Below are 12,129 nucleotides of genomic sequence, written 5' to 3'. Positions count from 1 at the left end.
ATTTGCATATAGCCAAGTTCTGAGCTGGGATGGTGCAGTGAGCTAAAAAACGGTGATGGATCAAGCCCTGATCTTTGGACTGGGTAAGAGTGGTCTGCTTAATTCAGGCACTCTGTTCATCACCACCCCCTTTTCTGAATCATTTTGTCCACCATAAGCGTGGAAGGGTATACTCAGATGTGAGTCCCTTGCTCATTGCACCATCAGGATTCAAGCAAGCCGGGCCGACGAGGCTGAAATGCCAGAAACCGGTCCCCGGTAGCTTGTTTCCTTCCCAGTATAAGAATTGGCTTGGTAGTTTGGTTTGCCCTGTTCCCATCATGCACTGGGACAGGAACAGACTAATTTGCATATAGCCTAGTTCTGAGCTAGGATGGTGCAGTGAGCTAAAAAACGGTGATGGATCAAGCCCTGATCTTTGGACTGGGTAAGAGTGGTCTGCTTAATTCAGGCACTCTGTTCATCACCACCCCCTTTTCTGAATCATTTTGTCCACCATAAGCGTGGAAGGGTATACTCAGATGTGAGTCCCTTGCTCATTGCACCATCAGGATTCAAGCAAGCCGGGCCGACGAGGCTGAAATGCCAGAAACCGGTCCCCGGTAGCTTGTTTCCTTCCCAGTATAAGAATTGGCTTGGTAGTTTGGTTTGCCCTGTTCCCATCATGCACTGGGACAGGAACAGACTAATTTGCATATAGCCAAGTTCTGAGCTGGGATGGTGCAGTGAGCTAAAAAACGGTGATGGATCAAGCCCTGATCTTTGGACTGGGTAAGAGTGGTCTGCTTAATTCAGGCACTCTGTTCATCACCACCCCCTTTTCTGAATCATTTTGCCCTACAGAAGGCTTCATGTAATCCATGAATGACAATGGAAACATTAGCTTTTAAATCTTGTGCAATCATTTTCTGCTTGAACTTGAAAAGATTTAAACGTTATTTTGTATTGGTACCTCTACCCCACCAAAGGTAAAAGGATCTTTGCTAGCTCTTCTGACGTCTGCTGGTATGGATGCAGCCTTCTTGGGGATTTTCCCCATATATGGTGGGACTGCCCGACTATCGCCCATTTTGGGAGGAGATTCTAACTCATATTAAAGGAATGCTAGGTTACCCCATACTGACCTCTATCGAGGAAGTTCTTCTAGGTATCAGAGATTCGGGGTTAAAGCATCAGACAAAAGCAGATACCTTGATTTTAAGGGCATGTCTAGGAGTAGCCAAACCAACTGTAGCGGCAGCTTGGAAAAAGAGAGAGACTCCGGCTGTGTCATTATGGCACTCAAGGCTCTGGAGACTACTCATGATGGAAAGATTAGCAGATATCTTCATAGATGATTATAAAAGTTTTGAGTATCGGTGGGGCCCGCTGGTTTCCTTTCTCTCGAGTGGCCTCCCATCAGCGGTATGCCCACCTTCGATAAGAGCACTTCACCGTTTCCAGCTTTAGGATGGTTTCTCACCCATACCCAAACACTTTCAGATATACGTCTAATCCCTCTTGGCCCTGCAAGACTATCTTAGGGCATGAACCTCGGTTCTGATGCAAGACCGACTACTCTTTGCCACTCAGAAAGATTATTCACCACCACCAGGGATGAAGGGGTGGGGGTAGTGGGAGGGGTCTTGTTTACAACAACGTTATGGTGGTTTTCTTTCTTTTTGTTTAGGGTTGCTTTGGTAAAAGGGTTACCACGTTATGGTGGTTTTCTTTCTTTTTGTTTAGGGTTGCTTTGGTAAAAGGGTCATGACTCGAAGACAGAGAGGGAGATGGAAGGGCATCACATAAATAGAAAATGAACACTGGTTAGATGTATTTGAAAGAACGATGTCCTATATTTGCTTCATGCTCTCATCACAATGTAATTTGTTGCTTTCAAGTCATGCTGAATCAATAAAGCTTTGAAATAAAAGTTTTGTTGTACATTTGCTCCACCCTTACCTTGAAGTGTTTAGGAAACAGGCTTCTGGGAGAGGAAGATCGTGTATCCACATCGCCTGATTGTTTCTTGTCTTTAGAGGAATCTCTGCTTTTGTTCATTTCCTTCCAGGTATTATTCTGGTTCTCTTGTTCTTTGAGTGGCTACAGATTGGATAGAAGTGAGACAGTGATGTTTGGGTTGGTATCATTATAAGTGCTGGATAGTTGGCACTGCTTTCATTGGACTATGACGCCTCCTATTAAAAGTATTCAAACTTTGCAGGTTATGGTGTCAACGTGCGGTTTGCCAAATATTTAAATGTGTCATTGACCCAACAAACATCTCCCAAAGGGTCTGATTTAGAGGATAGTGGATGTCTGTCTGCTGCCCTCGTCATTCTGCTGCTCTGCTTAGGTAGTGACTGAAGGCAGTGCTCCCTAGGATGAACTGTCACCGGCCTTACCAGTGAGAACAGCAATGTAATAACTCCAACCCACTGGAAATAATGGTGGACTGCCACCCAGTTTAGGGTGGAAGATTCACTGTCTCTTTCTTGAGTGCCTCTTGTGTGAACCATAGCAGTCTCAGATAGAAACCACCACAAAATGTGCATGTAGAGACTCTGATTCATTAGGAATATTTTAAATGAAGGTACTTGAAATGCACCCCCTCTTTGGCCCTCATTACAAGTGCCCTGGGAAGTGGGGTTGCATTTCACCCTCAGGATAGCAAGGGGAGCAGTCCAAGGCTTACTCAGGGAGATGGTGTGGGAAGAACATCATGATCAGACAATCAGTGTCTTTAATGGATGTACAAGGTATGCACTCTTCTGGATTGTAATGAAGCTGCCTCTGTATCTGGTACTGGATACAGTACTGGATTCAGTGTCACACTGTACCTTTAAGAAGTTAATCGTGGGTTCATGTTCAGTTCTGTCAGCAAGAGGCTGGTGGTGACTGGCTCTTGCTGCTGTGCACCTGCGCTAGGGTCGTGCTGATATTGACCAGGCCCAGCTGACTCCACCTGTCTCTCCATTCCCCACTGATGTGCCTAGGCACTAGCCTTTAAGTCAGCAGAGGAGGTGTTGAGAGGGCACAGGTAGGCACTTGCACCAGGGGGATGGAGAATACATCTTGGTGAAAGGCCCTAAAAGCTCAACCCGCCACTCAAACAAATGACAGTTTGTAAGGCCATTGCTATGCAACAACCTCCTATCTATTAGAGGTGTATATCTCAAGAAGGTAAAGAACTTCTAGGACTCTCAGTTCTCCAGTTCATATCCTGTGCTTTTCGAAATATAGGACCCAAACCCAATCTTTTCTGGAGGTACCAAGTCCTTTTGAATCTCTCTTCCTAAATTTCGAATGTACCCAGAATAGCTTTGCCTTCGAAATGCAGTAGTTAAAAGCTGATGGGTTTCTCTAAATTCATGATGGGCTCTACCTTCACGTGGGTCAAGCTGGTGGGATAGCCTTTCCTCCACTCGTCTTTGTCAGAGCGTTTAAGGGAAACGCAAGATCGGAATTCCTTCAATATAGATCCATGCCGGCTGCTCATTGCACCTGAAGCACATGCACTGTCTGCTTCCTTATTCAGTGACTGCAGAATGAAAGCAAGTAAAATACACTTATTTGCAAGACTGTACTTTTTTAACAGACATGCTTAATGGCCTAAATTCGGCAATAAACAACTAGGCATATAAATATCTTACGTGTCGCTAAATTACTGGTTGGAAATAGCTTCATTACAACACTGAATTAACAGAGAAGCCAGGCTAAGTCAGTCGTTTAATTATTTTAATCAGTATGATAAAGCAATCATAGCGTTAACGTCTAATTTAATGGCCCTCCTGGCCCGAGACCTCGACCTCGGCGAGGGCGGCATCTAAGTACTCCGACGATGTCATCACGACGCCGGCGACGGACGCGGAGCCGCAGGCGTCGCCTATCGACGCGCAGGGGTACTGCTACTCAAAACTTTCCAGATCCAGTCTGACGCCTGGGGATATTCTAAGGCACAGCTTTCCAAACTTTTCATGTTGGGGACACACTTTTTGGAGATGCATCATTTTGGGACACAGTAAGGCAGTGTAGTGAGCAAGCGTAGTATAGCGAGCCCGAACCACCTAAGATGGATTGGGGGCTGGGGGGGGTTCTCACTCACTCTGTATGTCTGTCTCCCTCTCTCTCTCTAACTGTCTCCCTCTCTGTCTCCCTCGGTCTGTATCAGTCTGTCTCCCTCTGTCTGTCTACCTCCTGCTGTCTCTCTCGGTCTCTCTCGCTCCCTCTGTCACCCTCCTCCCTCTGTCACCCTCCTCCCTCTGTCACCCTCCTCCCTATGTCACCCTCCTCCCTCTGTCACTCTGACTCTCCCTCCGTCACTCTGACTCCCTATGTCACTCTGACTCCCTCTGTCACCCTCCTCCCTCTGTCACTCTGACTCCCTCTGTCACTATGACTCCCTCTGTCACTCTGACTCCGTCTGTCTGACTAACTCCCTGTCACTCTGACTCCCTCTGTCACCCTCCCCCCTCTGTCACCCTCCTCCTTTTGTCACTCTGACTCCCTCTGTCACTCTGACTCCCTCTGTCACCCTCCTCCCTGTCACTCTGACTCCCTCTGACTCCCTCTGTCACCCTCCTCCCTCTGTCACTCTGACTCCCTCTGTCACTCTGACTCCCTCTGTCTGACTGACTCCCTCTGTCTGACTGACCCCCTCTGTCTGACTGACTCCCTCTGTCACCCTCCTCCCTCTGTCACCCTCCTCCCTCTGTCACCCTAACTCCCTCTGTCACTCTGACTCCCTCTGTCACTCTGACTCCCTCTGCCTGACTCCCTCTGTATCCGTCCCTCTGTATCCATCTGTCTCCCTCCCTCCCACTCTCTGTATCTGTCCCTCCCGCTCTCTGTAACCGTCCCTCTGTATCCGTCGGTAGGCTGACAAAATATCGAAAATAAAATATCGATATGCAATAATATCGATGTTTTAATATCGATGGTATAGTATATCGATGTGCCATAATATCGACAGACAGAATATCGAGATTAAGGTATGTATGTTAGTAATATCGAAATTTTGTTGTTTAGTGTTATGTATTTTATTTTGTTGTTTATATGTTTGCTAAATATGTTTAGAAATGTATGTTTGAAAATTAGTAATTTTGTTAACATTTTGCGTTTTAGTATTAGAGCGGGTTGTGGGTTTATAGGGGAATAGGGTGGGAAGTAATGTAATAATAATTAATTAATTAATATATGTTTGTAAATATTTTTAATTATTAATTAATTGGTAATTAATTAATATTAATTAGTTAATTAATTAATATAATTTTGTACATATTTTTAATTAATAATTATTTGGTAATTAATTAATATTAATTAGTTAATTAATTAATATAATTTTGGACATAGTTTTAATTAATAATTAATTGGTAATTAATTAATATTAATTAGTAAATTAAATTAATTATAGCTAATGTGCTAATATATTTACTTTAGTGTTATTGTTAATTAATAATTAATTGGTAATTAAATAATGTTAATTAATTTTGGGTAAAGGAGTATTTTTAGGGTTCAGGGTCAGTTTTCAGTTTTTGGGTAAAGGGGTATTTTTAGGGTTCAGGGTCAGTTTTCAGTTCTTGGGTAAAAGGGTATTTTTAGGGTTCAGGGTCAGTTTTCAGTTCTTGGGTAAAGGGGTATTTTTAGGGTTCAGGGTCAGTTTTCAGTTCTTGGGTAAAGGGGTATTTTTTGGGTTCAGGGTCAGTTTTCAGTTCTTGGGTAAAGGGGTATTTTTTGGGTTCAGGGTCAGTTTTCAGTTCTTGGGTAAAGGGGTATTTTTAGGGTTCAGGGTCAGTTTTCAGTTCTTGGGTAAAAGGGTATTTTTAGGGTTCAGGGTCAGTTTTCAGTTCTTGGGTAAAGGGGTATTTTTAGGGTTCAGGGTCAGTTTTCAGTTTTTGGGTAAAGGGGTATTTTTAGGGTTCAGGGTCAGTTTTGGGTTTTTGGGGTACAGGGGTATTTTTAGGGTTCAGGGTCAGTTTTCAGTTCTTGGGTAAAGGGGTATTTTTTGGGTTCAGGGTCAGTTTTCAGTTTTTGGGTAAAGGGGTATTTTTAGGGTTCAGGGTCAGTTTTCAGTTCTTGGGTAAAGGGGTATTTTTTGGGTTCAGGGTCAGTTTTCAGTTCTTGGGTAAAGGGGTATTTTTAGGGTTCAGGGTCAGTTTTCAGTTCTTGGATAAAAGGGTATTTTTAGGGTTCAGGGTCAGTTTTCAGTTTTTGGGTAAAGGGGTATTTTTAGGGTTCAGGGTCAGTTTTGGATTTTTGGGGTACAGGGGTATTTTTAGGGTTCAGGGTCAGTTTGGGGTTTTTGGGGTACAGGCGTACAGGGTAAAAATAAAATAAATTTAAATTTATTTTAAATCAATTAAATGAAATTAAAACAAAATAATTACATTAAATTATTAAGTTTTTAATTTATTTTAAATGTATATGTATTACTTTTAATTTTTAAATTATGTTATAATGTTTTTATTTAATATTTGTTAAATTATATGTTTTTTAAAATTATTTTTACATTATTATTAATACATTTAAAATGATATTTTTAAAATTTCGATAATTTTGTACTACGATATTATTTTTTCGATATTTTTGTACTTACCATTATGTAGATATAATGTCGATATTTTTGACTTTCAATATTTTTGTCTCGATATTTTTGTAGGTCGATTTTCTGTCTCTCGATATTTTGTCAGACATTTGTATCCCTCTTGCTCTCTGTATCCGCCCCTCCCGCTCTCTGTATCCGCTCCTCTGTATCCGTACCTCTGTATCCGTCTGTCTCCCTCCCTCCCGCTCTCTATATCCATCCCTCGGTATCCGTCTGTCTCCCTCCCTCCTGCTCTCTGTATCCGTCCCTCCCGCTCTCTGTATCCGTCCCTCTGTATCCGTCTGTCTCCCTATTTCCCGCTCTCTGTATCCGTCCCTCAGTATCCGCCTGTCTCCCTCCCGCTCTCTGTATCCGTCCCTCTGTATCCGTCTGTCTCCCTCCCACCCGCTCTCTGTATCCATCCCGCTGTATCTGTCTCTTTGTATCCATCCTTCCCGCTCTCTGTATCCATCCCTCTGTATCCGTCCCTCTGTATCCGTCTGTCTCCCTCCCTCCCGCTCTCTGTATCCTTTTTTTTTAATTTTTTTTTATTTTTGAAGACCTTTATTGCAGTTGCAGAGTTAGAACACAGCCTTGTGCCTACAACCTGATGGAGCAGGCCGGCAGCGTTAACATATAGATCAATCATGCTCCGCAACTCTGGGCAGGGAGCCTAAGGTGTACACAGCATGTCGCCTACAACCCATTTGGGCCGGCCGCGAGTCGTGCTATTTGAAGCTGTGAAAAGGAGGCATACTTCCGCAGGCAGTTGATTAGGCAATGTAAATTCTTAAATACTTGAGGTCTCTTTTTTACTTTTTGTTGAACTCTAAACAGTTAACAATAACATAGTACAGAGCTGAGGTAGTCAGTCCTCCTCCCATGTGGAGTCCACAGTCAGGGGGGTCGCGGTAGGTAGGGTCCCTCAACGTCAAGTACAGCGGAGTATGTCAATGAGCCTTGGATTAAATGTGCGAGTGCTTGCACACTGTCTGGTGTAAGGGCCAGTCGCGTACATCCCCTAGGGGGGGGGGGGGGAGGGGAGCGGCCACGCGCAAATCCTGCGCCAGTATCCGGGTCTGGGGGAGATAAGGAGATAACCCCCCGTGGTGTGTCATGATGTATGCAATATGTCAGGGAAAGTAGGGGGGGTGGGGAGAAAAGGGAGGAGGGGGGATGGGGTGGGAGAGGGGGGGGAGGGGTAGGAGGATAGCAGTGTCCGACTCCGACACCAAGAGATTCAAGAAAGAAAAAAAAAACGTCTCGTGTTAGGCCCGGTATGTAGCGGTAGGCACCCCAAGATATGCATATGAGGGCTTCCGGGCCCATGCTTGAAGAAGCAGTAATGCCATTACTTCTCAGCTCGGGGCGTCACTAGCGGGTGGGCGATAGGGGTGTTGTAGCGGTGCGTGGCGATTGAGGGGAAGTATCTTGCAGTTCAAAGGGTTGCCCAACCAACCCAGCATCCCCCCGGTCTTCAACATCCGCGTCAGTCGTAGACTGGGCACGGAGTAGGTAGGCAGAAAACGGGCCCCACAGGTCTTTGGGTCGTGATTTATGTGGTAGCAAGTCGGCATAGTTATGTAGTTGGTCCTGCCAGGTTGACATTGTTGCCAGCCATATTTTGAATTTGGGGGCTCGTCCCCGGCCCCATCGGCACGCCACATGGCGTTTCGCGAGCAGGAAGGCCAGGGCAGTGAGTTTCCGGTATTTGTTGTTCGCTGGGGTGGGGAGCCCTAATAATGCAATTTTGGGACATAATTCTATTTCCACCCCTATCATCATGGATATGGCCTCATGTACCTGCGCCCAGTATAACGCAACAGCTGGGCACGACCATGCTAAGTGCATAAAGTCCGCCCCTTCTTGTTTACATCTAGCGCAACGGTCATCTTCGCGAAGGCCACAGTTTGGCGGGAGTGTAATAGAGGCGGTGTAAGAACTTATAGTGGATCAGTCTAAGGCGAGCATTTCCCGTGACTAAGACCGTGTGGGAGCAGCTGTCCTCCCATTGTTCTTCTGAGAGGGGAGGGTCTAAGTCCAAGTCCCACTCTAGCTTAGCTCGCAGTACTGGGGAGGCGGAGGAAACATACGCGTGCTTATAGAGCATGGAAACCACATGTTTCGGGGTGTCCTGTTGAAGCAATGCATGTAAAGGTGCAAAAACTTCCGGTTCACCCGGGAACTCTGGTGTTACAGTTTTGATATTCTGTCGTAGACGCGCGTAGAGGAATGTGTCCATAACTGATGGTGAGTGCTCCCCGAAGAATTGCTCCCTAGTGCGAAACTGGCCTTGCACATATAAATCTCCCCATGTGTGAAGAGCTAGTTTGGAGAGAAGTCGACGGCCTATTTCCTCCCGTGTAATACTTACTCTAGGGTCATTAGCTAGGGTCATGCGTGGGGAATACATAAGGGTCGCTCCCATACGATCCGCGATTCGACGCCAGGCTCGTACGGTGCAATCCACCGTGGAGGGGTCACGATCCGTCGCTCTGACTTCCGTGTAAAGATACCCCGACGGTTTTTCTGGTCTCATATACCCATCCTCCACAGCAAGGTGAGCCATAAAGGGAGGAGGGTGAAGCCAGTAGGAAGCAAAGTGGCCTTGTGCGCAATCGTAATACAGCCGAAAGTTCGGCACTTCAAATCCACCCTGGTGGTAGGGCAACATGAGCGTAGCAAGTTTTAACCGCGCTTGCTTCCCCCCCCATATAAGGCGGGAGAGCTGGGACTCTAGTGCACGAAAAAAAGGCAATCCTGGACTGTAGAGAATGTTGGTGAAAAGGTACAGCAGCTTAGGAAGAATGACCATTTTAATCATGGATATGCGCCCTGCCATGGACAGTGGAAGATGAATCCATTTCGTTATGCTGTCCGACAGTTTATCGAGGACCGTACCATAATTTGCCCTGATTAGAGCTTCACGGTTCCTGGTCACGGTTATTCCTAAGTACTTTATCTCATCACTTTCCCATAATAGCGGGTAGTCAAGGGGGAACTGGGGGGTGTTATCCGTGAGGGGGAACAGGGCTGATTTGGACCAGTTGATCTGTACCCCCGCTATTGCTCCAAATTTGGTAATCTCGCGTAGTAGGGGATTGAGGTTTTCCTGCGGTTTATGAACATATAAAGTCATATCGTCGGCATATAACGAAATAAGTAGCTGGCGTTCCGGGTAAATCAGGGACCTATGGTTGTGGTGCTGACGAAGCTTGGCTGCAAGGGGTTCGATAGCTATGGCAAATAAAACCGGGGATAACGGGCAACCCTGTTGGGTTCCTCTACGTATCCCGAAGGGGGCCGAGCGGGACCCATTTAGTAGGACCGAGGCCCTTGGCTTAGTGTAAAGAAGCTTGATCCAGTCTAAGAAACTAAACGGAATACCCATCCGTTCCAGCAGCGACAGAAGGTAGTCCCATTCCAGGGAATCGAATGCTTTGGTAGCATCAAGAAAGACCGCCGCTGCTTCGCATTTAGGATCAATATCTTGCATGACCGCCTGCAAGGTGCGGAGGTTGTGTGAAGTCGCACGGTTCGGGACAAAGCCCGCCTGATCCGGAAGGACCAGCCTCTCCATCAAAAGATTCAGACGCGTCGCCAGTACTTTTGCCAGTATTTTAACGTCAGTGTTTAATAATGACAGGGGCCGGTAGGAGTCACAGAGCTCAGGAGGCTTACCCGGCTTGAGCAAAGACGCTATCAACGCCTCTCTCATACTTGGTGGCAATGAGCCTTCCTCGAGAGCTGAGTAGTACACCATCTTTAGGATGGGGGCGAGTAGATGAATGTACGCCTTATAGAAGTCTATCGGCAAACCATCCGACCCAGGAGATTTGCCAGATGCCATGGACATAATGGCGTCTTTGATTTCATCTAGTTCCAGCTCATGGTGTAAGAACTTCTGTTGTGTCGGGCCCAACCACGCAATCGCTGTGTCGTCAAGATATGCATTAAGGTCTAGAGGCACCTGCCTCTGAGAGGTATACAGCGTCTTGTAGTGGTCCGTGAGGACGCGAAGCTGTCCAGGCAGGTCTCTCTGTGGCACCTGATGGTCATCCAGCAGAGAGGTGACGTAGTTGTTATGTCTAGGGGGCCTCACAGCCGAGGCCAGAGCCCTCCCTGGCCTGTCTCCCTCACCATATATACGCGCCACATAGGGCTTCCCTAGGAATCGGCCCTCCCTATCCGCCGCTTCTGAGTACTCATTGATCTTTTCTCTGAGCCGAGCTCGCGCTTCGTGTTCTTGTGTTCCACGCATAGCATCTCTCTCAAGCACGCGTATGTCGGCTTCTAACTTACGCAGCTCCCCCCGAAGGGATTTGATTACTCCCCCTCCCTTGGAGATACACCAGCCTCGCACGGTGACTTTGAAGGCCTCCCATACGGTGGTAAGGCTGTCAACTGAGTTAATGTTGCGAGCAAAGAAGTCCTGTATGTCCTGTTCCAGCTCCGTCTTGAAGGCAGAGTCTGTAAAATGCGCGGGGTTGAGGCGCCAGCTTAAATAAGGGGAGACAGCGTGGGGGACGCGCAGGGATAGCAGGACAGGAGAGTGATCCGAAAAAGTACGAGCTAGATGCATAGTGTTAACTACCCAGGGAGTAATGCCCGCCGTGAGGAATATGTAGTCTATGCGAGCCCAGGTGGAGTGAACTGCCGAGTAGTGGGTACCTTGCCGCAAGGTGGGGTGTGAGAATCTCCATGCGTCTGTCAAATGGTGGTCCTCCATGATGCTGAGTAAGGAGCGTTGTGTATGCGTATAGTGTAGTGAGTGATTGTGGGTGCGACCTGTCCAGAACAGGTTGTACCGCTGTATTGAAGTCCCCCCCAATTATCACCTCTGCTATGCCTAACGTCTGAATTTTGCCCCACATAGTGAGAAGTGCAGACGGGTCATCTGTATTTGGGCCGTAGTAGCATGCGATAAGTACCGTGTGAGAGTACAGTCTCCCCCATACCATGCAATATCTCCCCCCCTTATCAATGTCCGTGCCCGCTGGGGTAAAACCCACCCCTTTACGTACGAGGATCGTGACCCCTCTAGCATAACTGGAGTAAGATGAAAAGACCTTACACGAAGCCCATTTGGATGCGAAAAGAGGGGACCCAGTCGGTGCCAAATGAGTCTCCTGTAGGAGAGCTATAGACACTCCATGTCTGTCGAGGTATCTCAATATTTGTCGCTTCTTTCTAGGGTCATTAAGCCCTCGCACATTCCATGACATCACCTGGACTTGGAGTATTGGCGGTGAATTTGTTACGTCATCCATCCCCGCAATGCAAAAGGAATAAGACATGTAGGTGTAGCAGTTAACAGCTGACATGCCATAACATAGGTACAGATGAGGACATCTCCCAACCTCACACTATAGGACCCTCCCCTCCCGGGACTCAACTCCAACAAACAGAAAACAGTGCGAAGCACATACCAACTCCCCCCCACCCCGATCCAACCGACCACCCGGAGCACACTCCATCCCGCAACCCCTAAACGCCCCTCCCAAGTCTTTGTAACCAGCATTTTAATGCTCGCAGAGGCAGTATATACAGTCCACCCACCCACACCG

The 12,129-nt window shown here is 46.8% G+C and overlaps 1 protein-coding gene across 15 annotated transcripts in view; it reads right to left on the bottom strand.

The window, feature by feature from the left end:
* The window catches only part of LOC144823590 (uncharacterized), a 739,799-nt gene that overhangs the window by 163,499 nt on the left and 564,171 nt on the right, over positions 1–12,129 (bottom strand). For all 15 annotated transcript variants that reach the window (XM_078682228.1, XM_078682261.1, XM_078682304.1 and 12 more), the window contains 2 exons: positions 3,365–3,520; positions 1,942–2,082 (listed from right to left, as the gene is read on the bottom strand). In XM_078682228.1, the coding sequence (XP_078538354.1) occupies positions 1,942–2,082; positions 3,365–3,520 (297 nt within the window). The remainder of the gene's footprint in view (positions 1–1,941; positions 2,083–3,364; positions 3,521–12,129) is intronic.

Source organism: Lissotriton helveticus, chromosome 1_1, assembly GCF_964261635.1.
Source record: "Lissotriton helveticus chromosome 1_1, aLisHel1.1, whole genome shotgun sequence".
Lineage (NCBI taxonomy): Eukaryota > Metazoa > Chordata > Amphibia > Caudata > Salamandridae > Lissotriton > Lissotriton helveticus.
This window is presented reverse-complemented; position numbering and strand designations above follow the sequence as displayed.